At 43.4% G+C, this 27,634-nt stretch overlaps 3 protein-coding genes across 3 annotated transcripts; 2 read left to right on the forward strand and 1 right to left on the reverse strand.

The window, feature by feature from the left end:
* Nucleotides 1-441: 441 nt before the first annotated feature.
* On the forward strand, nucleotides 442-6,339 carry LOC117794044 (lysophosphatidylcholine acyltransferase). Its single transcript, XM_034634500.1, has 8 exons — nucleotides 442-1,079; nucleotides 3,902-4,047; nucleotides 4,111-4,596; nucleotides 4,653-4,790; nucleotides 4,856-5,132; nucleotides 5,204-5,305; nucleotides 5,371-5,512; nucleotides 5,574-6,339. Exons 1-8 carry the CDS (start codon nucleotides 804-806, stop codon nucleotides 5,690-5,692), a joined length of 1,686 nt encoding a protein of 561 aa, XP_034490391.1. The 5' UTR covers nucleotides 442-803; the 3' UTR covers nucleotides 5,693-6,339.
* A 1,916-nt stretch (nucleotides 6,340-8,255) lies between these two features.
* Nucleotides 8,256-23,704, forward strand: LOC117793504 (cubilin homolog). The gene is made up of 11 exons (XM_034633824.1): nucleotides 8,256-8,388; nucleotides 8,459-8,755; nucleotides 9,934-10,117; nucleotides 10,209-10,982; nucleotides 11,034-11,786; nucleotides 11,853-14,324; nucleotides 14,400-14,562; nucleotides 14,630-15,700; nucleotides 15,767-20,379; nucleotides 22,650-23,331; nucleotides 23,392-23,704. Exons 1-11 carry the CDS (start codon nucleotides 8,315-8,317, stop codon nucleotides 23,640-23,642), a joined length of 11,334 nt encoding a protein of 3,777 aa, XP_034489715.1. The 5' UTR covers nucleotides 8,256-8,314; the 3' UTR covers nucleotides 23,643-23,704.
* A 1,720-nt stretch (nucleotides 23,705-25,424) lies between these two features.
* Nucleotides 25,425-27,284, reverse strand: LOC117793505 (death-associated protein kinase related). Its single transcript, XM_034633825.1, has 2 exons — nucleotides 26,087-27,284; nucleotides 25,425-25,764 (listed from the first exon to the last, which is right to left on the reverse strand). The coding sequence occupies exons 1-2, from the start codon at nucleotides 27,256-27,258 to the stop codon at nucleotides 25,704-25,706; spliced, it is 1,233 nt and encodes a 410-aa protein (XP_034489716.1). The 5' UTR covers nucleotides 27,259-27,284; the 3' UTR covers nucleotides 25,425-25,703.
* Nucleotides 27,285-27,634: the final 350 nt, after the last annotated feature.

The following is a 27,634-nucleotide window of genomic DNA, read 5'->3' on the forward strand; positions in this document are numbered from 1 at the left end:
ACATAAATAAATTATAGCCCCAATGGCTTAATAATACAGCATACATTTAGGCGCTTGTGTTGCTTCTTCCGATTAGAATATACCCTTGTTTACTACGAGAAACGGGTATATCAATTAGTACATAAAAATCATGCATTAATAAATATGTATAAGTATATATTTGAGCTAATCATAATATAGGTAAGAGCTCGCATTGAAAGGCATTTGAATTTCGACAACACGTTTCAAGCACATGTTTGGCGGGGCCGTGAACTGACGGGTTCAGACTTGTGATTAGAGAGGCAGACAGAGAGACAGACATGATCCCATAACGAAACGTTCAAATTCAGTCACCCATATGGGCTGCACGTGTTCAAGCCCTGGAAATTTCAACATCATTTGACATAATTACATTTGTGTTTGTATGTAACGGGCATCACGTTGTGAATTGAAATTGAAAACTTAATTTGAGTGCGCGCTGCATGCTAGTGCTGCCAGATAGTTGGATTTTGAAATTGTGTCATGCTGAGGATGTGGCAGCGTCAATAAGTAAAAATCATCGTGCTATCGGCGCTGTAAGCGTCATCGATAACATTCCGTTTTACTCAGCACTATTTGACTTGTTATCCAGCACTCTAGTTTGCTGGCAACATAAAGCAGAAACGGAAGAGAGCGGGAGTACTTGTTGTTTTTTTTTATATTTTTTGCGCCACACGCTTAAGCAACCAGCAAAAGAAAATTGAAACAATAAGTTCAAGCAACACAAAAAACGAAAAGAAATCAAATTTGTTAAAGTGCTAATAAGAAGCGGGTGATAGTGTGAAATGACAACGTCTTCGATTAAACGACGTCGTTCGCCACACGATGCACGGGCATCGAACGATGGCGATGGCCTCCAGCAGGAGGAGAACGACTATGAAACGGACAGCAATGGCACGAGAGTGTTGGCCACTGACGCCATCGATGTCAATGGCGTTACCATCACTGCCAATCTGGGCAAGCGTGACTCCGAGGAGGATAGCTGGGCATCCAAAGGCTATAGCTACATCAATCCGTTCGTGCATCGTATACAAATCGACAGTCACATTGATGTGGCCAAGGTAAGTTTCCCGTTCCCGTTCCTGTTTCACGTTCTTCCGTATTCAGGCAATGCCTTCGTTCATTCATGCAAAACAGTTGAAGCACAGCTGTAGCTATCTGTGTGTGTGAGTGTGTGAAGTATGAGCAATATACATACATATGTACCAAAGTGAACCGATGACAGGTGTCAAGAGCGGTGGGTGGGGGTCTATGGGAATGCGGGTGTGTGTGAGGGTGTCTACGGCGGGTCTGCTTAACACTCGTGTGAATTGCTATTGTTTTTTGTTGTTTTGTTATCTATTGACCCACACGCACAAACATTTCAAGTGCAGCATACACACAATTCTGCATATACATATATCTCCTGCACACGTATGAATGTACATGTGCATGTGTGTGCTTGAGCAAGTGAATGATGTCGATAACTCTGCGTGTTACATTTCTCGATAAACGACTTTCCTCTGTGGTTTATCTCCGTCATAGTTTTGCGATGCCGCTGCCTACGTCGCTGTTAACGTCAGCGGCAACGTCGCTGCGAACTAGCGAGCAATGTTGAAACAAAAAGAATGAAAATAAAGAAGAACAAAAAAGCAGCGAGAATCGTACGATTTTCTTGTTGTCTTATTGTTGTTGTTGCTCTTGCTTTTTCGTTGCCGGCTCTTTGGGGCTTTTGTTGCCATGTAGTTGTAGTTGTAGTTGCTTTTACTTGGCCACTTCTGTAGCTATGTAGTTTTGTTTTGTTTGTTGTTTTCGTCTGTGCTTTGGCTGTTATTCTATGAAGTGTTCCCATTCCAAAGTACACCATAAAAGCACATAAGTGTTTCCCCCACCTCCACCTCTTTTTTAACTGTGCTAATAATCAAGCAAAACGTTTTATACACGTTCCACTCTATTCTAATTGCCATGGCCTGCATAATGTGACACTTACCGTCCCCCTCCCACGCACTTAATAGCTCTATGCTCTATTATCAATAGGCGATAGATAGATATACAGTAGCATGCCATTCGGCAGCGAAGCAGAACACAAACAATGTGAATCACATCGAGGGGGTGGTGGACTATGGAACAAGAGATGAAATTAATCTAAATTTAGATACATATGATGCGGTTCAATAGTTCGCGGTCTTAAACAATGGTTAAACATCATTAAAAGCTATTAATAATTAGTAAAAAGGTTTTCTGTTTTGTGAAAACAATTACTTGTCTAACTGTAGACACGCCTACAGCTATAGAGTGAAAGTGTGAGATAGAGAGAGAGAAAGTGATAATACCCATTGCACAGTGGTAATGCGCTATCATTTCACATTAATTACTTTATCAATATGCACAATCTGAAATTGAGGTAATTAATCACAAAATATATTGACCTAGTGCACTTGTACGCTTATAAGAAGGTGACTCATACGTGGCACAGACTTTAATTATAGTGGTATGACAGCTGTTTCAATGGAATCGGACAAATTTTAAGCTAAAACCTAAACTAGTTTTAACTCGTCTGATTTGCCCTCCTCACTGAATCAAGGTCAAGGAGGCACTCACACTATTCAACTCTTTGCCATTTAATGACATGCTTATTTATACAAAGATACAAATATACACAGACATAATGTATGCACACACTTATACACAACTTTTAAGTGAAACAAAGCTTTTACATTTTTCATTTGCCTTGCTAATTTCCATGTTCAGTTTACAGTTTACAGTTGCTAAATTATTAAGTATTCGAAATACACTGAACATACAATTTTACAACACTGAACACATTCATTTTGAATACTTCTTTTTTTAAGTTTGAAACTGATAATTTCAAATAAAAAGTCATTTGAGACTTGGCAATTTGCTAATTTCTTAATTTTTTATTCATTTTAAGAGCGATTTCTAAACTTTTTAATGCCCTGACCTTTGGCGGGGTCAACAAAGAGCTCCATTAAAATAACAAAAATTTGTATTTTGCTTAATATGGATTATTTGTGGTTATTTGTGACACATGTCTTTAATTCAATTCAATTTTGCAGAAATATCACTTTAAAGTCCAATTAGAGTGTACTTGGACGTAAATAAAAAATAGACTAAGAAAATATGTAGTAAATCTCATCGTACAGAGCTACAATAATGTACTGGCTGTTAGCAAATTTTGTTATTTATTAAATGATGTAAATGATGTATACTGATACAGGGAAAAAATTAAATTATGATCACTCAAATCGCTCGAAATGTTTATATTTGCCGGGGATCAAACGCGATCAATAAACTCAGTATTTCATCTGTAATATTTCATTATATCAGTATTTTTATCTTTCATTATTTTTGAATATTCAAACATACAAGTATATACTAGATTTTTTCTTAGAACAGAAATGAGCTCTTTTAGAAAGTTGAATAGAAAAGTTTTGGAACATTCTAATCATATTTCAGTATTTCTGTTATGAAAGACTTTTCATTAAACTTTAAGCAGAAATTTTGCAACAAGTTGACAGCTCCCAAGATCCAATAATGCATAATGTAATCACATTATTTATTATTACGAGTCAAGGTCAAATCTATGACCCAAAAAGACCTTTCGCATCAAGACAATTGATTGATTCACTTGACCTATGTAGAAATCTCCCAAGACGCAGCTCGTGGAATCTACGGATCAGCGGGTTTTGTATTTTTGTTTTGTTTATTTATTTATTTTCTTTGTGAATACAAGTTCGGTTGTAGATTTGGGATTTCAAAGTTCAGAAACATTGACGTCTTATCATTATGCGTTTTACTCGACTCAGTTGACGCGTCTATTGATAAGGAAACGTGAAACACGATTGCGTCTGGAATCACAAATATGATTGTAAATCTTTTATAGATCTACGTGTTGAGTGTGCTACTGCTGCCGATACGTGTTGTGGGATGTGTTCTGTCGCTGCTCTCGGCCTGGATGTTCGCCTACATCGGTTTATATGGTGTATCCCTGGAGCAATTACAGGCAAAGCCCATCACCGGTTGGCGCAGGTAAGTTCAAACTTATTAAAGTGCTTCAATAATGCATTAATGATAATTGTATTCAATTGATAGGTGTTTTCAGTACTTGACAGCGCGTGCCATGCGCATGGTGTACACATCTGGATCGTTTCACTATATCAATTTCAAAGGCACTCCCGCTACTCCAAAGGAGGCACCCATTTTGGTTGTGGCACCGCACTCTTCCTACGTTGATTCCATATTTGTTGTATCCGGCCATCCGCCATCGATTGTGGCCAAACGGGAGACGGCTGACATTCCTCTGCTGGGACGCATCATTAACTATGCTCAGCCCATCTATGTGCAGCGTGAGGATCCCAATTCGAGGCAGACTACCATACGGCAAATTGTTGATCGCACACGTTCCAATGACAATTGGCAGCAGGTTGTTATCTTTGCCGAGGGTACTTGCACCAATCGCACCGCATTGATCAAATTCAAGCCCGGCGCCTTCTATCCAGGCGTGCCCGTGCAGCCGGTACTGCTCCGATATCCCAACAAGTATGACACCTTCACCTGGACTTGGGACGGACCAGGAGTGTAAGTGAGTGTAATCTAAACAATTACTCGAATTAATCGAATCTTGTATCACACAGCCTGCGTCTACTCTGGCTGACAATGACACAGTTCTATAACCGTTGCGAGGTTGAATATCTGCCCGTTTATACTCCCTCGCCAGCTGAGGTGGCCGATGCCAATCTCTATGCTCACAATGTGCGCGAAGTAATGGCCAAGTGAGTAACTATACACAGTATACAGTTCCGTTTCAGTTAGTCATAACAGCTTTCTTTCTCTTTAGAGCTTTGAATGTGCCCACATCGGACTATTCATTTGAGGATGTTATCGTTATGAGTCGAGCACGCGAGATGAAAATCCCATTTCCCGGTGACATTGTCGAAATTGAGCATACGCTCGATTCTCTGGGACTTTTTGACTCGAAGCGTGACATGGAACTTTGCGATAGCTTCCTTTCGTTATCCAACACAGACACAGTGGACATTATTACATTTGCTGAGCTGCTTCAAGTCGATCTCCAGAATCCCGAACTGCACAAATTGTTTGCGCTATTGAATCATGTAAGTAGTAACTAGTTATAAAGATAATCAACAAGAGATTAATTTAAAATATATCTGTTTTTTTTTTATAGCGTCACAAGGGTACAGTGAGTCTGAAGAGTTTTCTGCTTTGTTCGCTATTTTGCAAATTGAAGAATTGCGATATTATTACATTTCTGCGATCGTTAATCAAGGTGAGTGCACCTTAATCTTATTTGTAATCAAAACTTGGCACATCACGCTCCACTTTACATTGCAGCTGTACAGTCCAAGCAGTCAACAAATTGAGAGGCAGAATTTTGTACGATTGTTGCGACACGCTGGTGGCAAGTTGAACGAACAAAAGGCACAGGCACTCTTCTTTGCATTGGACGTTGACAATGTTGGCCACATTTCATTCGGTATGTCAAATATGTACATCATATTTAAGTATACTTATTATTATTATGTTTGTCTTTACAGATGCATTTGCGCAGTATACGGAAAAACAAACGAGCTACAAGTTTCTCTATCACAAGTCCGAGCACATAAGACGACCGAAGACCAACGCTGCAAAGACAACCACTGTCACATCCAACTGAGCCTAAAATTAGAAAATGCTTTTTGGAGGCTGCAACAAACACATTTAAGCTGTTCTATAGTTATACGAGAGCTGTGCCATAGGCAACAAGCGGCATATGGGGCAACCGGCAACGTAAGAGAGACACAGAGAGAGAGAGAGAGAGATATAGAGAAAAATAAGAAAGCAAAAGCAAGAGGGTAGATTAACGTAGTACATTGGAAATGAAAGCAAAGTCAACATCAACTTAAGCTTAAAGTTCAATTGTAAACTATATACATATACATATATTTTGTAATATTTAACTTATTTATTGTGTACGTGTTTGTTGCCAACTGTATTTAGATTTGTTAAGCTTGAGGCAGATAGAAGAAATATGCTGGAGATATGCTAAGAAATCGAACTCGATCTGTCTGCACATAATTTTAAAACGATTAACCCTTATGTGTACTTGTACTTTAACACTTAACGCAAGTCATTTCATTATTGTGATTCTACTTATATACATACATATACATATGCAACTATCTATCTAACTATCTACGTATGTATCTTTAGCCAACAGCAAACACCAAAAGACTTGTATTCCATGCCCACAGCAAGAAACCCTTTTTCTATTCTTAACAAAGCCATACCTCCGTTATTCTTACCATAGTCAGCCAGTAAATAGAAAAGAAACCATTTAGCAAAACTATGTATACCAAAAAGATCCCCCTATGAACCTATGAATACACTCACTCGCAACCGAACCGAAAATTAGAAAAGTTTCAGCCGTAAGTTAGTCCATTTCTTACACACAAACATAGACTTTCGGGCACGACTTGAGCACCCCTCGGTAATCCCGAATGCAATCAATTTTAGAAACTAGCTGTACTTAAGCAACCCATAGTCTTATGCCTAGAGACAAAAACTTATTAGCAACAGCAGCAGCAACAAGCAACAGCAACATGAAACAGTTGTAAAATACACTCACACACATACACACACACACACACACACACATACACACACATGCATAGGTACATTATGTTTTATTACTTAGCAGAAAATGTTGTAAAAACAACGGAAAATGCATCTATGTTTTTCCACCATGCAGATTGTATATTATAATTTATATAAATGAACTTCATTATTATTATTGCTATTACTTTTTTCAAAAATTGTGCAATTTATATTTTTTACTGAGTACTTTGAAATGAATTTTTGTAAATATTTACTTCTAACTATATGAAAATTGAATTTCCCCTGATAAATAAGTATAAAATTGTCAGATCCTTAGCGAATTTACATAGATGCAGGCGTTGTTTCATTAGTCTGACGTTTTGGAACTTTATCTCGTGACGCAGCTCCAATAGTTGAACATTTACATTTGAACTAAGCATAAGAAAACAAAGATATATATATATAAATATATATATTATATACCCTTAGTGTGTACATGAAATAATCCAACAATGTATGTTTACGCGTATATGCTATTATTTATACCAGATATTATTATTGTTAACAACAACTACAGCCGGTGGAGAGATCTGCTCAAATAAATAATTGTGTACCTTTTAAGCAACAAAAACAAAAAACCTTTTTTTATTTACTATGTTAGAAGTGCTGCCCACTGTTATTCGGGCTCATTATATTTTATAATCTTTCTCCGGTGGTTTCGAACATTTTTATTAATTTGGTGAGATTCTTAAAAACTTAAATGGTCCATACCTATTCTTATAATTATCTGGTAAAAAATCAGGCGTTTGTTTCAGTAATGACCGCTTTAATCGACCCACCTTATTTTCAGGTTTGGATATAGGATGAAATAGAGGAAAAAGCTTAATACATTCATTAATAAAAGATATAAGCAAAATTCAGCAATATCGTTGTGGATAAATAGAATAGAGAAAATTGGTCAATACATTAATTATTAAAAGATATAGGCAAAATCGTTACGTTTTACGTTTTGACTTGAACTTCTAAGAACGCAGATCTCAGCGGATTGTGCAAGGATTTTTAAATAAAACTTTTTTAGGACGAATATGATTTGGAATAATGTAATTTTATTTGCCAAGTTATTGAATATAAAAAACTTTTCTTGTTTATTTGTAATAAGTCTTCCAATGACACGTTCCGCAATATAGTTTTATTTTCAATTCAATCGGACTTTAAACTAAATATGTGTGTGTAGATTTATCAGGAGATTTTGTAGAAAAATCTTTATAATATTTACACATTGTTCATTTAAGAAGTAAATATTAATCAAAACAAGCTAAAATATACATAAATTGAGTGTAAAGTCGTGTGTAAATTTCTGGAAATAATGTCTACAAGATGTAAAATCTGATAAATGTGAAGTCGTTGGCCACGTTGGGTCTTCGATGAACCGGCTAATCGATAAGTCTGGTCTACTTTGTGGGCGTATACCCGGAGCAGAAGCGCTGCCGGCGCAGAAACGCCCCGCAGTTGACGTCGTCAGCGTTGATTCTCGAAAATCACAGAGTCGAGTTTAAATCGCATTGAAGTGAACGTCGTGTGATCAACGGGCGTAATATTTGGATAAAGCTTAGACATTTACATATATTCTTTATTTTTTTTTTTGTCTGTTTGAAGTGTATTTTGTGTGTGTGTGTGTGTGTGTCAAATGCAAGTGTAAGGCATGGAAGGACGCCTTCACTTGCTGCAGTTGCTCCTGCTGAGTTTACTGTACTCCGTGCAGTGTTTTGTGAACTCGTAAGTGAGAAACAAGGATATAAATCACTCTGGTCCATCCGCTCATTCCCTTACTCAATACTCCTCACAGACCCAAGATCATCAGCAAAGATGGCAATCTGATATTCGAGTCTGGCGCCAATCGTAACATCACTTTTCAACTGAAGGGGAATTCTCGTCTGATCATAAATGAGGAATACGATGTTCTGGACCTGTTGTTGCCCATGAATGCCCACAAGAAGCGCCCCTCTGGCGCTTCGAAGGACGAATGGAGTGGTCCCGAGGACTTTGTGGATCTACGCGATCTCGCCGATCAGTTAACCGAGCTAAAATCACAGACACACGGCTCCAATGGACTGAACTCGATGCTACGACAGCTGCAGAACAGGTAACGAATTGATTTAAAAAAAAAACAAGTGGGAAAGGCTATGGTCGAGATCCCGACCATAGAATACTCGTTACTTATTTCAATATATATAAAAGACTTTAAAGAAATTACTATTTAACATAAACTACTGCATACTTTTAGGAGAATGTACTGAAAAAATAACTTTATTAATAACTTTGGTTAGCTATTACTCCCGTTCTACTTGTCCAATCTTGCTGCGGTTAAGTGAGATTATAGAAACAATTAATAGATAATAGATATTATCTTAAAAACTGTGGGTGTAGTCATTTTTCGCGATTTTCGGGTGCGGAGGGGGAAGAGGCTTAAAATTGAAAGAAACTTGATCTGCGTGGGGTATATAGAAATCTGTGTGCCAAATTTGATTACTCTATCTCTTATAGTCTCTGAGATCCCTTTGTTCATACAGAGGAACTAAAAGTTTTTCGTAATTTTCGGGGGTGGAGGGGGGCGTGGCTGAAATTTAAAACAAACTAGATTTGCGTGTTGTAAATAGAAATATGTGTGCCAAATTTGGTTGCTCTACCTCTTATAGTCTCTGAGATTCTTTTGTTCAGACAGACAGACAGACAGACGGACAGACGGACATGGCTCAATCGACTCGGCTATTGATGCTGATCAAGAATAAATGTACTTTATAGGGTTGGAGATGCCTCCTTCTCCCTGTTACATACATTTTAACGAACACAATATACTCTTTTACTTATTTTTTAAGTAACGGGTATAACATACGGAAAAGGAACAAGCTAAAGGAATACTCAAATCAATATTATGCTGAATAACATTAGAATCGCCGAATTCAACTGATAGATTTATATTTTTTTGAACTTTAAGTTGGCCCCGTAAAAGTTACGAATACTAGAAAATTATTATGCTTTCGTCACTAACGCGAACTGCCGTCCGCAGTGAAAATAAAAAAAAGTTTTAGAAAAGTGTTGTCAATTTGAATGAACTTTGCTGAATTTGCAAATAATGAGTTAGGAGAACTTAGAAGGTATGCCTATGATCTAGAATCTTTATCTAATATATATTAGAAGCAGTAGTTTTTAATAGCGCTAGAGTAGTTAGTCTAACAGTATGTTATATAATATATTTTCTGCCTTCTTTGCCTCAAATTGTGGTAATCTTGACTGGTAATCTTAATGTGAAACTGTGCGCAGAACTCGGGCAAGTCAATTGCTGTTGCGACGTCTACAGTTTCGACTGCGTCAGGTGGAGAGCAAGGCGGACCGACTGAAGACGAAGCTGGAGCTGGACAGCTGTCAGAGCAGTCCCTGCGAGAATGGAGGAACGTGCTACAATACCTACGATGGGTATAGGTGTCAATGTCGCAGCGCTTTCGAGGTAGGCACGGGTTGAATTGGGGGGCGTCTCTGGGTCAGTTGATAACCGATTGCTCTCTCTCTCACTCTCTGCTTTTCGCGCTTACTATCAGGGCACCAAGTGTGAGAGAGATGTGAACGAGTGTGCACTGTTTGAGGGTACGGATCTGGGGTGTCAAAATGGAGGGCAGTGCGTGAACCAGCTTGGTTCCTTCAGTTGCCTTTGCACGCCGGGCTGGCATGGGATGCACTGCAGCCAACGGAAGACGGACTGTGGTGCGGCAAGTGCCTGGGAGCTCTGTGGTCACGGCAGCTGTGTGCCCAGCAGCGATGCTCTGGGCTATCGTTGCATCTGTGAGCCTGGCTGGAAAAGCAATGCTCTAACTCCTACCTGTACCGAGGATATTGACGAATGTAGCGCTGCCGCCCACACGCCCTGCTCCACCAAGTGTATCAATCTGCCCGGTAGCTTCACCTGCGCTCCTTGTGCCCCCGGTCTGACTGGCAACGGGGTCAGCTGTCGGGACATCAACGAGTGTGAGACAAACAACGGCGGCTGCAGTCTGAGCCCACGGGTGGAGTGCATCAATAGCTATGGTTCTAGCCACTGTGCTGACTGTCCCATCGGCTGGACGGGAGATGGACGCAGCTGTGTGCGCAGCAGCAGCCCCAGCCCCAGCCCCAGTGATTCTCCGGCTGCTCATTCGACGGCCGTTGGCTTGACCAGCTGCTCCCAGAGGGCCGCTCTCTGTCATCCCTCGGCGATATGTTCGGAAATCTCCAATACGATCATCTGCAGCTGTCCCCAAGGCATGGTGGGCAATGGATACGGTGAGCACGGTTGCATTCGTGGCACCAACAACAACTGCAATGATCTGCCCTGTCTGGTAAGTCTCTCATCTCCATGAGCTCCTCGGCTAATGAGCTGTTTATCGTAGAATGGCGGCGTCTGTCTGGACACTGGACCAACGAACTACACGTGCATGTGTCCACGTGGCTTCCGTGGACCACGCTGTGATCCTCTGCCCGATCCCTGCACATCGCAGCCCTGCCAAAATGATGGACGCTGCAGTCCAACCCCCTCGGACGGAGGCTTCGTCTGTCAATGTCGTCCGGGCTACTCAGGTCGCTTGTGCGATTCGCGGTTCAGCAGCTGCAATGGCATGCTCGTGGGACAGACGGGACGACTGCGTTATCCACCGGGTGGTAGCAGCTATCAGCATAATGCCCAATGTGCCTGGGTGATTCGCACGAATGAGAGTCAGGTGTTGAATGTGACTTTCCAGAGCTTTAACCTGGAGGATTCGCAAGAGTGCCGCTTTGACTGGCTGCAGATCAACGATGGACGGTCGGCGGCTGCCCAGATCATTGGTCGGTATTGTGGTAATCGTATGCCACATGGCGGCAACATCATCTCCTCCAGCAATCAGCTGTACTTGTGGTTCCGCTCGGACAACTCGACAGCCCACGAGGGATTCGATCTAACGTGGCAGTCAATGGAGCCGCAGTGCGGTGGACTCGTTGAATTCGAGACTCACGGCACTTTGGCCTCGCCGGGCTCGCCGGGTAGCTATCCGAAGAATCGCGATTGCCAGTGGCATCTTGTGGCACCCATCAACACAAGGATAAAGCTAACATTCTTCAGTCTGCAGCTGGAGCAGCATGAAAGCTGTAACTTTGACTTTGTACTGGTAAGTACTGGGCATGGGATTGGCATACGGCTAGTGAAGTGAGGTGTAACCCACTATTACCCACAGATTAGTGATGCGCTCTCGGGCACAGAGCTTTACAAGTACTGCAGCAGTCAGCAGCCGGCACCTTTGCTTCTCTCCACCCATGAGGCCATCATACGGTTCCATTCGGATGAGACGGGTAGCGATTTGGGATTCCAATTGCACTACTCTGCCGAGGGCAAGCTGCCGGGTTGCGGAGGCGTCTATACCACACAAATCGGATCCATCCTTTCTCCCATGTACACCTCGGATGATGGTCTCATCGCCTGCGACTACGAGATACGCCTGACCATGGGTGACGTCATATCCATTGACTTTATGACATTCGAATTGGGTCCGGACTCGTGCTTGGCGCTATACGATGTGCCGGGAATTGGTGAGAATGCCAGAAGCGGCTTCTTGTCGGCCAAACATTGTGGTAACAGTGGCACACTTCCACCCACCTTCAACTCGCTCTTCAATCGCGTACGGATCAAGTTCTACACGAGTCGGGCCGTCAATGACACAATCGATCGATTTGAGCTCAACTACCACGCGGAATGCAAGCACACATTCGATGCCCAAAATGGAACAATTATCTCAGCGGGCTACCCCGAGCAGTCGGCTTACGGTTTCTGCACCTACAAGATCATCACGGCACCCAATACAATCATCACTCTCAAACGAATTGACTTCCAGTTGGAGCAGGTCTCCCAGGACAGCTACGACGAGGACTATGAAGATACACCCAACCAGTCAAGTGACTGCGCTGGACACAACAGTCTGACCATCAACGATGGCCTCAACCAGGCCATACTAGGACCCTTCTGTGATAGCCTAACGCCGCCAGCGGAGTACGTGAGCAAGACAAATATGCTGATACTACATCTGGATTTGACGAATAGACCGGGTAGAGGCATTAAGTTCGATTATCAATCGATGCCCTTAAGTGACTCGCAATGCGGTGGCGTCTACACCAAGGAGGGTCAGACTATACGACCGCCACTGACATCGGTGGGTCGTTACCATAACGATTTGACATGCACCTGGATCATCATGGCGCCACCGGGCAGGGCAATCCTGTTGCACTGGATCAGCATGGATATCGAGGATGGCGACTGCAGCTACGACTATGTTCAGGTCTTTGACGAGCTTATTGCCACAGACAGTGAAGAGAAGAGTCCACTGATTCGAGTCTGCGGTTATGAAGTGCCATCGGATATGGTGACTCATGCCCGTCAGCTGACCATTCAATTTCAATCGGACTTTGCGGATACGGGCACAGGATTCGAGCTGACCTATCGGTTTGTCGAGCCCGAAACTTGCGGTGGTCACATCCATGCCACCACTGGCATGCTCAACTCACCCCTGTATCCGTTGAACTATAGCAATAGCTTGGACTGCATCTGGCAGCTGAGTACACCACCCAGCACTCAAATGGAGGTGCAGTTTGAGCTCTTCGAGCTGGATAATACGCCTGCATGCACTGGCGATTGGTTGGAGGTGAGAAATGGGGGTAACAACAATTCCGCCTTGCTTGGTCGCTTCTGTGGCACATCCATCCCACGACGCATACCCAGTTTCACCCATAATCTATACCTGCACTTCCACACGGATGACGTGGGGAGTGCCCGCGGATTTCGCCTTAACTGGCGCATCTTTGCCAACGGCTGCGGCGGACAATTGACGGGCAGAACGGGAGTCCTCACCTCACCCAATTATCCCAATACGTATCCCAACAATATAAACTGTGAATGGAAACTGGACGTGCATTACGGCTCCAATCTTCGCATCACCATTGAGGATTTGGAAATGGAGAACTTGAACAACTGTTATGATCACCTCAGCATTGAGACTGTCGATTCACACAGTGGACTAAGCAACCCATCGAGCTCCTCACTTTGCCGAATGCCCGAGGGGACCAACAACGTGATCATCTTGGATAGCAACAAGGCGAAAATCATGTTTCGATCGGACATTAACATTGCATTTCGTGGATTCCGACTGTCGTATGCCGCCGACTGTCAGGTCAAATTGGATGCCAATCAGGGCATCATTGAGAGCCTCAACTATGAGGAGTCCTTCTACGAGGGACCCATCAACTGCAGCTGGCAGATACGTGCTCCACGCGGCAATCGCATCCTCCTAGAGATCTCGCACTTTGATCGCCGCCTGGAGGCACAGCCCCAAGATGCCGACGGTGGCCTCTACGTGATCAATGGCAAATCTGTGATACCCATTGTGGGTCTAAGTGCTCCCAACATAAGCGGAGATCACGTGACAGTTGTGCATAATACGAGCAGTGTCAACTTCCGGTTGGAGTATCGCGTCGAAGGTTGTCTCTATGAGCTGCGGGGAGCGAGCGGTTCCTTTAGTTCCCTCAACTATCCGAAAATGTATCCCAATGACATTGAGTGCTACTGGCAGATCCATGCACCGCTTGGAAACGTCATTGAGCTGACCGTGCTGAACATGGACATCGAGGAATCAGTTAACTGTACCAAGGACTCTCTAGTGGTCAGTGACGTTTACAGGGAGTAGTACTCGATTGATACTTTGCCCGACTAACCCCTCAAATCCTTCCTCCAACAGATCTCCAATTCCATGAGAGAGTCCTTCCCCACTGAGCGACACTGCGGCCACAATAACAAGATGGTCATCACGAGCGCCGGTCACAAGCTGTACGTTAGCTTAATTAGCGACAACTCGACGAATGGACGCGGCTTTGAGGCCACCTATCGTGTCCTAAGAAGCAGTAAGTCTCTTGAATTTACCCAAGAATAGTTCAGTTTTCATCAATATTTGTCTTGTGCCTTGTGCAGCATGTGGAGGCAAGCTGATGGCGAAGAGCGGCACCATCCAGTCACCGGGCTATCCCAGGTCATATCCAGCGAACAGCGATTGTGAATGGGTGCTGGAAGTGTCGCCGCATCACACGATCTTATTCGAAATTGAGGATATCGAAATTGAGTCCGGTTACAATTGTGCATTTGACAAAATATCGGCACATGATCTGAGCAGCAGCTATGATAGCGATGGCGAGGACAGCCAGGACGACACCGAGGCTGCCACCATATTTCAGGTGTGCACCGGAATGTCCATAGCCCGCAACGAGTCAACAACGAACCGAGCTCTGTTGCGCTTCGTTACCGACAACTCCATCGAGCATAGGGGCTTCCGGCTGCACTATCATGAGTCCTGTGGCCAGACTCTGTCCATCGATGAGACGGAATTGCAGTACATTACGATAGCGCATCAGGTGGCCCGAGCTGAGACCTGCGTTTGGGTGCTACGTGCCGCCGATCCCACAAAGCACATCATTTTCACTCCCACCCATGTCCATTTGCACGCGGAGCTCTCGGCCAGCTATGCCACTGAAGGTGACTGCCTGCCTCATGGCATTCAGATCTATGAGGGCGTTACGGCGACGGGAACAGCTCGCCAACAATTCTGCCGATCACATCCAGCGTCTCTGATCTCTCACGGCGACGCGTTGACCATTAGTGTGCCCATGTTGCTAGTCTCCGAGTTCGAGGGTCACTTCATGACCATGGATTCGGTGTGTGGCAGCGCATATAATGCACTCTCTGGCCGTTTCACCACACCCTATTACCCCGCCAGCTATCCGGTGAACATCGAATGCGAATGGACGCTCAACGCATCGGATGGTAACTCGCTCTCGTTGACCATCGAATCGTTTGACCTGGAGCTCTCCGATGGCTGCAACAACGATTATCTGGAAGTGCGCGAGGAGTCCTCCCGGGGCACACTCATTGGGGTTTACTGTGGCACTCAGTTACCGCCGGCCATCAAATCCAAGGGTAGCATCTGGATGAAATTCAAGAGCAATGACGATGTTGTCGGCGCGGGCTTTATGGCCAGCTACAATTACGGTAAGTGCTCTCTCGCTCATTGCATTCCCATTCTGGGGAAGACTCATCCCTTGTAACTGCCAACAGATCATCACAACGAGCTGAACGGCACCGAGGGCATCATCCGGTCACCGCATTATCCGACTAAGCTGCAGAGCAACGAGATCTACAGCTGGAGGATTACCGTGGACTCGGACTATGTGGTGCTGGTCAATGTGGAGCATCTGATCGATGTTGATGTCCAGCATATTCACTTCTACGATGGCTACACCAGCATCGGCACTGAGCTGGTGCCCGAGCTGTCCAAGCCATTGATCTCCAATACGAATGTGATGTACATAACGGCGACACGAGGTCCCTTCATGCTCAACTGGGAGCGTCTGTCCAAGGAGGCATTGGAATCCAATCGCACCGCCGAGCTGCAGACGCGCAAATGTGGACATCAGCTGGTTAACGTCGCTCGGATGATCAGTTTCAGCTCACCGGGTTACCCCTCCGGCTATGCTACGAATCTGCACTGTGTCTGGGATCTGGTGCCTGCTAATCCGGCAATGCATGCGGTCCTTCAACTGACCACTGTGGATCTGGAAGTATTCAGCGAGGAGTGCCTTACGGACTACCTGCTTATATCGAGCAGCACGGACATGCAGCATTGGTCGCAGCTGGAAAAGACTTGCCGTCCGCTGAATTCAACCAAGTCCTTCCATGGTCAGCCGTATCTGCGGATTGAGTTTTTCACCGATGCCAGTGTGAACAAGACGGGATTCGAGAGCGCCATTCGGACCGCCTGTGGCTCCGAGTTGAAGGCCAGCCAGGGTGTGGTCAACATCACGGAGCTGATTGGCAACGGTTACATGTCGCCCCAAGATTGCATCTGGACGATTCATGTGCGGCGGGGCAAACGTATACGGATCACGTTCCTGGAGTCGCAGCTGAAACAAGGCGCTAGCACTGCGAATACGGATCAATGTCGCAACTTCTTTGTGGTGCGCAATGGCTATGCCGAAGATTCACCTTTCCTGGGACACGGCAAGTACTGTGAGAACAACATTACCGATGTGCTCGAGACCAGCTCGAATCGGGCGTACATTAAGTTCCAGCGATCTGGAATGCCACGCTTTCGTGCCGCCTTTAAGTACGAGGAGCTCGGTCACGCTTGCTCCGGCCAAATAGAGCTCGAGGAGGGATCGGGTAACTTCAGTAGTCGCGTGATCAGCTCCCCGAACTTTCCCAATCTACCCAATCCGTATTCCGAATGCGTCTGGCGGATCAAGGCTCCGTCTCAGCATCGCATTGCCGTCGAGTTCATCAACAAATTTGACCTAACTCCAAGCAGCTCCAACGGCAGCAACAGCAACTCCTCCGACAATTGGGACGATGGCTGCGATCAGGAGTTTGTGCAGCTGAACGATGGTAGCACTGAATTGATGCCTGCATTGGGACGCTTCTGTGGCAACAGAAAACCAGACGTTATCTACTCAAGCGGCAATAACCTGAGGATCAAGTTCTTTACGGGCATATTGGAGCCACGTTCCGGCTTCCAGGCAATAGTTAAGCTGGCCGACTGCGGTGGCAGTTACTATAGCACGAGTGGCATTATCAATTCTCCATATTTTAAGGATCTGCAGCTGCATCTGCAGCCGCAGAAGATCAAGGAGTGCGTCTATACCATTGAAATGGAGAGGGGTAGCACAATCTCCATGTCTTTTGACTCGATGCATTTACCGATGGAAGACGACAATTGCTCCAGCTCCACACATCTGCTGCTAGAGGAGATGGAGCCATTTGGGGAGGATCTCCAAAGTCAGCGGATCAGCGATCGTCTTGTCGTCTGCGGCACTACCGAGCGTCACTTTCTCGTCGAGACGAACAAGATTGTGATGCGTCTGCGCATGCCCAGCGGTCAGCTGGGTGAACAGGAGAGCTTCCAGTTGCGCTACTCAGCCATCAGCTCCCGGTGTGGAGAGACCATCACTGCCAATCAGGGTGTGCTACAAACACCGAACTATCCGGCGGGTGTGCCCAAGCCGACACACTGCATATGGCGCATCCAAGTGCCGAAGGGGAGTCGGGTGAAGGTCGAGATACTTGACTTTGATACTGGCGGCTCAGCTTCATCGTTCCAGGGACGTCTTTCGTTTGCCAACGATCACAAGATGCTCTCGTTGATCGGTCGTTATTTACGCGATCCGCCCGCTGAGATCATCTCCACCGATAACACAATGGGCATTGATGCTTTCCTCATGCCCTTTAGCCAACATCGTGGCTTCAAGCTGCGATTCACCGCCTACGGCAGCAGCGAGTGCCTTGCCAATCAGTTATCCGTCGGATATATCGTATCCACCTATCGAATGGACCTCAATGACTCCAATGACTCCAATAACTCCAGTCTTGTCTACTGCAACTACCAGCTGCGTCCACCCCAGAACAGGACCCTGTTGATCCAGGTGCTTAACTACACCACCACATCCGCTCTAATGAATAACGTGCACGTCTGTAGCGTGCTCACGCCCCTGAAACTGATACGACCGGACAAATCGGAGCCGCTATTGCCGCGACTTATGTGCCCAGGTACTACGAAGAGTCGTGTCCTATTGCCATTCGCCGTCGATATGACTGTATCGGGTACGCGACGGAACGCAATGAAGCTCCTGCAGATCAGCTTCAGTACTCAGAAGTGCGGTGGTGTGTGGCCACTGGAGCCGGGTGACAATATGACCATTACTCAGCCAGGTCCGCTGGACACGGATAGGGCCATTGATTGCGCCTGGGCTGTGGGACCCGGCTCCACGGTCGAGGATTACCTTGCACCCGACGACGTTCAGCTGGAGGTGTCGGTGAGTGCAAATCTAACCGGCAACTGTGAGGATCACTATCTATTGGTCTATAATGGACCTGACCAGAACTCCCCCCTGATGGGTAGGTACTGCAACCAGGTGACCGAACTCAATAAGGTCGTTGAGCGTGGTTTGTTTGTGGAGTACCATGCGGAGACGACAGCTGATCCCAAGCACAACTCCACCTTCAATGTGACCGTCAAGTACGGCAGTGGTTGTGGCGGACGTCTGTCGTATCCGTATCGACAAATCGAGTTCACTGAACAGTACAAGAACAATGTGGAGTGCATCTGGGAGATTGAGGCGGGCGCGGGCTTCCATGTGGGCTTGTCATTCGTGGGCCGGTTCTACATTGAGAACAGCAATGCCTGCACCAAGGACTATCTGCGTGTCCAGCAGCTGATGGAGAACACCAGCAACGGCACCGCCACCGCCACCGCCACGTGGACTGATCTGCAGACAATCTGCGGTCGAGAGCCTCCCAATCACATCAACTCGACCAGCTCGACAATGAGGCTGATCTTCCGCTCGGACGGGAACATCACAGGCGATGGCTTCATCGCACACTTCGAGCGCAATTGCGGCGGCATCCTCTATGCCGATCCAGAGCCACAGACACTGAGTAGTCCCGGTTATCCCGTCAGCTATGAGAAGAATCTTTATTGCAACTACACGTTCGTGCCACGTGCTACACGCTCAACGGGCGTCCTGATTAGCTTCACCACCTTCGATCTGGAACGATCCCCGATCAATTCCTGCATGTTCGACAACGTGACCATCACGACTCGGGATAACAATGACAGGGAGCAGACGTCAGTGCTGTGCGGAATTAAACGACGTCACGCCTATCGCGCCCAGCAATCGATTAGTCTGCTCCTGAGAACGGACAGCACCTTCAGTGGCATAGGCTTCGAACTGGAGTACAGCACGCGTCTCTGTGGAGGCGTTGTTAATGCCACACAGGTGGTGGAGTCGCCGCGACAGCATCAGGACGATCAAATGCCCCACAACACTGACTGCTATTGGAATCTAACCGCACCCGAAGGTCACAAGTTTACCATCAAGTTTGAGCTGTTGGACCTGGAGGCTGGCAGTGAGGATTGCAGATACGATGGCATCGAGGTGTTTGCCAGCCCCGTGCCGGATACGAAACAGCGTCTAGCCCGTTTCTGTGGTCGCCTCAGCCGCGAACTGCCCATCCTGCATGTGTCCACCAATCGTGCCCTGATCCATAGCTTTTCCGATGACTCACAAGCCTCGAATGGCTTCAAGGCAATCGTGCGAATTCTTCCCAATTGTGATGAGCGCATTGTGCTTGGCGAACAGAACTCCAGCTATACCTTCAACAAGTATGTCGGACAGTATGCCAATGACTTGGACTGCAGTTTTGTCTTTATCGCCCCGGCCGGTTATCATTTGAGCGTGGAGTTCCGCAGCTTCCATGTGGAGGGGTCCAGCAATTGTTCGGCGGACTTTTTGGAATTCCGGGACGGAGCCGGTCCCTTTGCCGATGATATTGGCACATTCTGTGGACAGGATTTACCACCGAAGCTAACCTCCTCTCGGCACACGTTCTTTATGCGATTCGTCACCAATGACAGGATCACAGACACCGGATTCGAGTTAGTGGTCACTGCCAAACCCATGACTTGTGGCAATCAATTGATCAAGCTCGATGGAAGGCAGCCATTAGAACTGCATTCGCCGGTCAATGATCAGGGCCACTACGACAACAATGTCTTCTGTCTCTGGAAGATTGAAAGCGAAGTGCAGCTCCATCTGCAGTTCCTCAGTCTCGACTTGGAGGGACCCGATGCCAATGGCAGCTGCCAGGCCGACTATCTTAAACTCTACAACAGCGAGGTGAGCTCATTTATGAATCGAAATAGTTTCACAATTATCTTCAAGACATATTTACCTATTGTGCGAGCTGGAATTAATACATTTACACGGATTTTCGTAAATTCATACTCTAAAATTACTAGAAATGGGTACGAAAATTGTTAATATTTATAAGTTCTGGACACAATTGAAATCTTAGATCAGGATCTTTATGTATTTATCTTTAGTACGTTCGCTAGCTTAAAATTCTTCAACAATTCCCGTTTTTCTAATACGAAAAGCAGTTCAATAGTTACTGAATAATTAAGACCAGGGAATCAAACCGAAACAAATATAGGTAACGGTTTCGATTCCTGTACGTCCGTTTCAGTTTCAGTGTTTTTCTTTCGGTTCCGATATCAGTACCGGTACAACAAATCAATTTTGAAACATTTTAAAATTTTAAGATGTCGTTTTATAATAAATATCACATCGAAATAATCAGATCTAGGGCAAAAAACGAATTGAATATTGAATATGAATATTTGAATGCAGAATATATTTAAAAGCCAAATAATGATCAAATCGACATTCCGCTAATAAATCGGTTCAGTTTTGATCTAGTTATGACAGTTTGAAGTTGGTCAGACTGCGGATTTAGCCACTTTACAAGTCCAAATTTTTGTTCAATTTCACATGATTTTTTACAAAAAAATGAAAGGTCTCAGAATCAAGTTTAAAGTGTTGTTTTATGCTAATTACGTTATCAGGAGTTGATTAAACGTGAAAACTTGAGATTTAAAATTTTGAATTTTCGAAATTTCAAAGGGGGGACCCTTAGCATCGAAATCAATATCTAGTAGAATCTAGAGGAAAATATTTTTTTCTAAGAATTTAATAAAATTTAAATGCAGAATAAATTAAGAAGCCAAACCATGATCAAAATGACATTCCACTTAAAAATCGGTTCAGTTTTGATCAAATTATGACAGTTTGAAGTTGGTCAAACTTCGGATTTAGCCACTTTACAAGTCCAAAATTTTGATCAATTTCACATGATTTTTTACAAAAAAATGAAAAGTCTCAGAACCAAGTTTAAAGTGTTGCTTTATACTAATTACGATATAAGGAGTTGATTAAACGTGAAAACTTGAGATTTAAAATTTTGAATTTTCGAAATTTCAAAGAGGGGACCCTTAGCATCGAAATCAATATCTAGTAGAATCTGGAGGAAAATATTTTTTTCTAAGAATTTAATAAAATTTAAATGCAGAATAAATTAAGAAGCCAAACCATGATCAAAATGACATTCCACTCGAAAATCAGTTCAGTTTTGATCAAGTTATAACAGTTTGAAGTTGGTCAGACTGCGGATTTAGCCACTTTACAAGTCAAAATTTTTGTTCAATTTCAAATGATTTTTTATAAAAAAATGAAAGGTCTCAAAATCAAGTTTAAAGTGTGGTTTTATACTAATTACGATACAAGGAGTTGATTAAACGTGAAAACTTGAGATTTAAAATTTTGAATTTTCGAAATTTCAAAGGGGGGACCCTTAGCATCGAAATCAATATCTAGTAGAATCAAGAGAAAAATATTTTTTTCTAAGAATTTAATAAAATTTAAATGCAGAATAAATTAAGAAGCCAAACCATGATCAAAATGACATTCCACTTGAAAATCTATTCAGTTTTGATCAAGTTATAACAGTTTGAAGTTGGTCAGACTGCGGATTTAGCCACTTTACAAGTCCAAAATTTTGTTAAATTTCACATGATTTTGTACAAAAAAATTAAAGCTCTCAGAATCAAGTTTAAAGTGTTGTTTTATACTAATTACGATATAAGGAGTTGATTAAAAGTGAAAACTTGAGATTTAAAATTTTGAATTTTCGAAATTTCAAAGGGGGGACCCTTAGCATCGAAATCGAATCTTGGTCGAAAATAATTAAATTTTCTAAATGAAATAAAATTGAATACAGAATGAATTTAGAGGCCAAATAATGATCATAATAACATTCCGTTTGAAAATATATTCAGTTTTGATCAAGTTATGACAGTTGGAAGTTGGATAACTCTTTGACCTAGCAGGTTTACCACAACCGTACCGGTACAAACGTTTCGGTATTCGGTTTTTGACAGAGAATTTGAGCATTAAATGGATAGATCAATCTGACTGGCTTCAATATTGGTGCATCTTCTCGGAAAGTGTGTGTTAAACAATGTTTTGCAAACACACATTTGAAAATTGAAAGTTAGGGTATTCTAGCTATCCAAAAAGTTTAACGAATTAGTGATTTGGCTTGATTACAGAGTGCAGTGCAGTTGGAAGCGGGCTACGGCAGCCATGTGGTCTACAATGGCAAACGAGAATCTAGTTTTGGTTCATCAGACTATGCGACGGAGCACATTTATTGTGGCACAGGAATGCCGGATGATTACTATCCAAACTCGGAAAAGATGTACGTCAAGTTCCGCAGCAATGGAGCTGTGACCAAGACCGGATTCCGGTTGCGTGTGGTGCCCAATTCTGGATGCCAGCACAACTATGGCGGAGTACAGGGTCGGGTGAAGTTCTCTGGCACCGCCGATTGCGATGTGTATATTGTGGCACCTCCAAATTATTTGCTGAGTCTCTATTATGCGGAAGTATCGCTGCCATCCCTCAATTGCGATGAGGAGTATGTGGAAGCCTTTGACAAGGCGACAAACAAATCACTGCAGCGTCTCTGCAGCTATTTGGAGCCTGGCAAGAGCCTCTTCACCCAGACCAACGAGCTGCGGTTGCACTTCAAGACGGGCAGCATCTACAGCACCTTCGATATGACATATATCGCCAGCAAGGTGGAGGCCGGACCTGGATGCGGTGGCGAGATCTACAACACCGAGGGCCTCTTCACAAATCCCTTCTATCCGATGAATGTGCGCAATTATTCCGAATGCCGTTGGACTGTCCGAGTGCCGAGCAACACTCGGGTGTTGCTTCATTTCATTGGTAAGTCAAGACACCTGCGTCTGATCCTGCCTGAGTTACGACGCATTAAATTCCTTGCAGAATTTTCGCTGGGCTCAAAGGCCACTTGCCATACGGACTACCTGCAGTTCCTAGAGGAAAACGATGCCGGGGAGGCACAGGAGGTGCGACGCTTCTGCGGCGGCGATACACCCCGGGTCTATCTAAGCAAACGCAGCAAGTTGGTGTTGAACTTCCACAAGACGGTCAACTACGATGGCATCGGTTGGGTGGTCAAGTTCGTAGGTGTCTCTAACAACTATGAGATACCACAATATATGTACGATTTCTAATGATAGAACATTATTTCAATTTCAATTTATCCCATGACAACATTCAAAACAATTTCTTTTATTTTTCGTAATTTTATTGAATATATTTTAAATTAGTTATCTATAAAATAATCACTATGTGTAATAATATAATAGAATTTCCCTCATCGGTTGCTTCTTATTTTTTTTTTGTATTCATCAAATCAAATTTCAATCAATTAAAATTACTCTGAAATAAAAACGCACAATTCTCGTATTTTATATTTTATATTCTCTTTATCATATTTTTGCTGCGCTCTCTTTCGCTGCCACTGTCTCACTTTTATTTAACTACTAATATACAGTAAACGACGACGCAAAAAAAAAAATAATAATAATAATTATGGTATAAGTTTATTTTAAATAAGAAAACTACTCGAATCTTTCACATAATTATTATTATGGTAAAAATAAGAAAGGCGCGTTCTTTATTTTCTTTTAAACATAATATTAGCATATAAATTAATTATTTCACTTTAACAATTAACTGACCGTCGTTAACCACACACACACTCTCTTCTGTCTCTCTCTTAAAACTTTGACCTAATAAATACAACTTTTATTCAAATTTTTGTTTATTTTATGTTGAAAAAAAAAAATAGAAGAAATAATTAATAAGAAAAAAAAAATAGCTCGCAAGCTGAAGAATACATATGTACAAAATAACCGATTGTGGCCTTAAAAGGGATTGGTAACTAAAAACAAGATAAGTAATATAATAAGTATAAGTAAGGTAAAGGGCGGAGGAGAAAGGAGTGAGAGGGAGGGAGATGAGAGAGTCAAACTTAAGTAAATGAAATTTATTGGGGGGAGGCAAAAAACACAAAATGTTGTTTATATGATAATATGGTAGATTGTTTTTAAATATATACATGTATATATTTGTATGTACTCTAGGCGACATTTATGCAACAGTAACACATACACAAACACACGCACGAAGAGATACACAAATTTAACAATTGAATTTTGCAATCGTCTAATAACATTCTCTATCTCTTTCTATTTAGCTTTTCTTTCTCTTTTCTATGAGTAACTCTTGAACAATCAATGCGAACGACTTCGACTACATATGGATATGTACTATGTATGTACTATATATATTTATATATATACTATATAATTGTATATGTAGATGTATGTATGATTAATTCATTTGGTTAATAAGTATGTACGGTCGACAACATGTTTGCTTTGATCGCACATAGTGAAGCTCGACTGTATGTTTTATGCATATGCAGCTTTTATATTTTAATTTTTTTTAACAAACAATTACCAATTGGCATTCAACATTATATATATATGTGTATATATTTATTTGTATATGATAATATGCAAATAGAAAAGAGATACAATCCACATGTGATCCACAATTCAATACTAACTGCAGCCGTATTACTTTTCTTCTTTTTGTTTTTTTTTTGGTATACGTAAAATGTTTATTTATTTATTTATGTGTTCTTTTTATAATAATTTATGCTACGCAGACGTGTAAATTGACATATATATTTGTTATCGAATTCGTTGAAACATGTTTGAATGATCGATCGATTAAAAAAATCAAAAAAAAAACAAAACTATTTCGCACACATGCACTCATTATAATGATACACACTCACACACACATACACGCACAACACAACGACTGATATGTTTGAAATGATTTTGTGTGTTTTGTTCAAAGAATTTGCAACATTGCAACGTTTCGTTTGTTTGTTTTCCCCATGATTCCCAAATGTTTGCTTACTTTAAGCTATCTCTCTCTCTCTCTCTCTCTCTCTCTCTCTTTCTCTCTCTTTCTTCTTCTCTGATGCTGTTAAGCTGTTTATCTCGCTCATTTTCAACTATTATCATGTTTTTTAAATCTTAATCGCCGTGCGACAATATTTGTATACTTCAACGACAACATACATACATAGTTATATATACACATATATTTTGCGATAATCTTATATAGAGCATGTAAGGGGGTTGTGGGGAGGTTGGAGTACAGTGTGGTAATTAATTAGATCAACTATGCGCTAATAACATTAACTAAGAAACTCAAATCAAACAAAACTTCCGCACGTGCAGGCATGTTGCAAGCGTGTTGCAGCTGCAGCTGCTGTAGCCCGTAGTAGACCAGCAGCTAGGGCTCCGACCACCATGCCTACACGTTGAGGCACTGTTACATGCAACAAAGGAAGCGGTGAAAGAAACTTTTGGCATTGCGGCGCACACGATCGGCCCTTAGCTAACAGATGATGCCCTGATCCAGGGTCAGGTTGTTGGTGGCGGCAGCGGCGGCATTCTTGGCGGCAATCACCACATGATGATGATGATGATGGTGATGATGATGCATATGATGATGATGCAAATGATGCGCCGCTGATCGTGTATTCAACAACAATGCTGTGCTGTTGTTGCTGCTGCTGTTGTTGCTGTTGTTGCTGCTGTTGTTGCTGTTGTTGTTGCTGCTGCCAGCGGTGCCATTGCTGCTGGCACTCGGACTTGGACTGCCAATGGACACAGAGCTGCTGTTGCTTGAACTCATGTTGTTCTGTTTCTTGTGCACCGCTGTCAATGGCTCTGAGGCACGACGCGTGTTGTTGCCACAGCTGCTGTTGCTGCCGTTGCTGGCGTTGTTGCTCGTGGTGCCGCTGATGCTGCGACGCATGTTGCTGTTGCTTACAGTTGGCAGCATAACGCTGGGCACGGAACATTTGCGTGGCTGTTGCAGCTGCAATTGCGGAGACGATATTGAGTTGGAGTTGGAGGTGGAATTGGAATTAGAATTGGAGCTGGAGCTGGAATTTGAAGAGGTGGAGGTGGAGATGGAGATGGCGGAACAAGTGGCGCTACAGCTGGCTGAATTATGCGCCTCAAGCTCCTCCAGTTGGAATTTCTTGACAAGAGCCTTCACCGATGTCGCTGAACTTGCCTCCGTTGCGGGCGTTTTGCGTATAACTTTGGGCGTTGTGGGTGCATCCGGGAACAGGGCTAATGTGGCAATCACTGTCGATTCCTCGAGACCATTGCTGCCAATCTGTATGGTCGCTGTGCTGGCCACCGGTTTCTTAACAAATGTCGCCGTATATGTATTTTCTTTATCCGAATCTGAAGCACGTCGCGTTGGCGTCACAATTTGTGTTGGTTTCGTTGTTGCTGGCATTGTTGTTGCTGTTGTTGGTGTTGTTGCTGGCGACATGGTCAGCGTTTGGGGCAGTGTGTGTATGGCTGTTGTTGTCTCGGTGCTCGGGCTTAGCTTGTGGCTAGTGGCAATCGGTATCTTGGAGCTTGAATGCGCCCTGTGGCCATTGTGCGTGGCTTTGTTGCTGTTGTTGGGTGTTAGTGTGGCTTTAATTGTTGTTGTTGCTGTTGTGCTGCTCTGTTGTTGCTGCTGCTGCTGCTTTTGCTGTTGCTCTGCCTCTGCCTCTTCCTCGACATCTTCCTCTTCCTCCTCGTCCTCCTCCTCCTCCTCATCATCATCAACATCTTCATCATCTTCATCCTCGTCCTGCACAAAATCAGCATCATGCTGTGTCTGCAAATAGATTTGTCTGTCCAACGCACACTCATCCTTCAGCCAGACATGCTCCAGGCAGCCGGCGGCATTCATGCGATCGCTAAAGAGAACAAAAATAAATTCATTTAGTCAGAGATTCTCTTAAAGAAACTGCAATTTTGTATAAACCAATTCCACTGAGCACCTTAATTTTGAGTTATGTACATAATTTTTAATTTCATCAAATTTAACTAAAGTGTTTTTCAACTTTGCGGCTTTGAAAAATAATTCTTTATAATATAATTTGGAATTTTAAAAGTTTATTTGGATTCTAATTAGAGCTTTCTCGGTCGACGATTTTTAGTCACCTTTCAATAATTAAGTAAATAATCACTAAAAACAATCTCTTCAAGAGGTAAAAGTCTAATGACGAAAGCATATTCCAAATATTGTGATGAAGAGTATTCAATTTAAAATATGAATTATTGAA

Source organism: Drosophila innubila, chromosome X (genome assembly GCF_004354385.1).
Source record: "Drosophila innubila isolate TH190305 chromosome X, UK_Dinn_1.0, whole genome shotgun sequence".
Lineage (NCBI taxonomy): Eukaryota > Metazoa > Arthropoda > Insecta > Diptera > Drosophilidae > Drosophila > Drosophila innubila.

Excerpts from the sequence above, each read along its gene's own strand:
- LOC117793504 (XM_034633824.1), top strand. The coding sequence starts at position 8,315 with ATGGAAGGACGCCTTCACTTGCTGCAGTTGCTCCTGCTGAGTTTACTG. Across the intron at positions 10,118-10,208 it reads AATGTCGCAGCGCTTTCGAG|GGCACCAAGTGTGAGAGAGA; the intron begins GTAGGCACGGGT and ends GCTTACTATCAG. Across the intron at positions 14,325-14,399 it reads GTACCAAGGACTCTCTAGTG|ATCTCCAATTCCATGAGAGA; the intron begins GTCAGTGACGTT and ends TTCCTCCAACAG.
- LOC117794044 (XM_034634500.1), top strand. The coding sequence starts at position 804 with ATGACAACGTCTTCGATTAAACGACGTCGTTCGCCACACGATGCACGG. Across the intron at positions 4,048-4,110 it reads CCCATCACCGGTTGGCGCAG|GTGTTTTCAGTACTTGACAG; the intron begins GTAAGTTCAAAC and ends TTCAATTGATAG. Across the intron at positions 5,306-5,370 it reads TTCTGCGATCGTTAATCAAG|CTGTACAGTCCAAGCAGTCA; the intron begins GTGAGTGCACCT and ends TTTACATTGCAG.
- LOC117793505 (XM_034633825.1), bottom strand. The coding sequence starts at position 27,258 with ATGAATGCCGCCGGCTGCCTGGAGCATGTCTGGCTGAAGGATGAGTGT. Across the intron at positions 25,765-26,086 it reads AACAGCAACAACAGCAGCAA|CAGCTGCAGCTGCAACACGC; the intron begins CAACAGCAACAA and ends TACGGGCTACAG.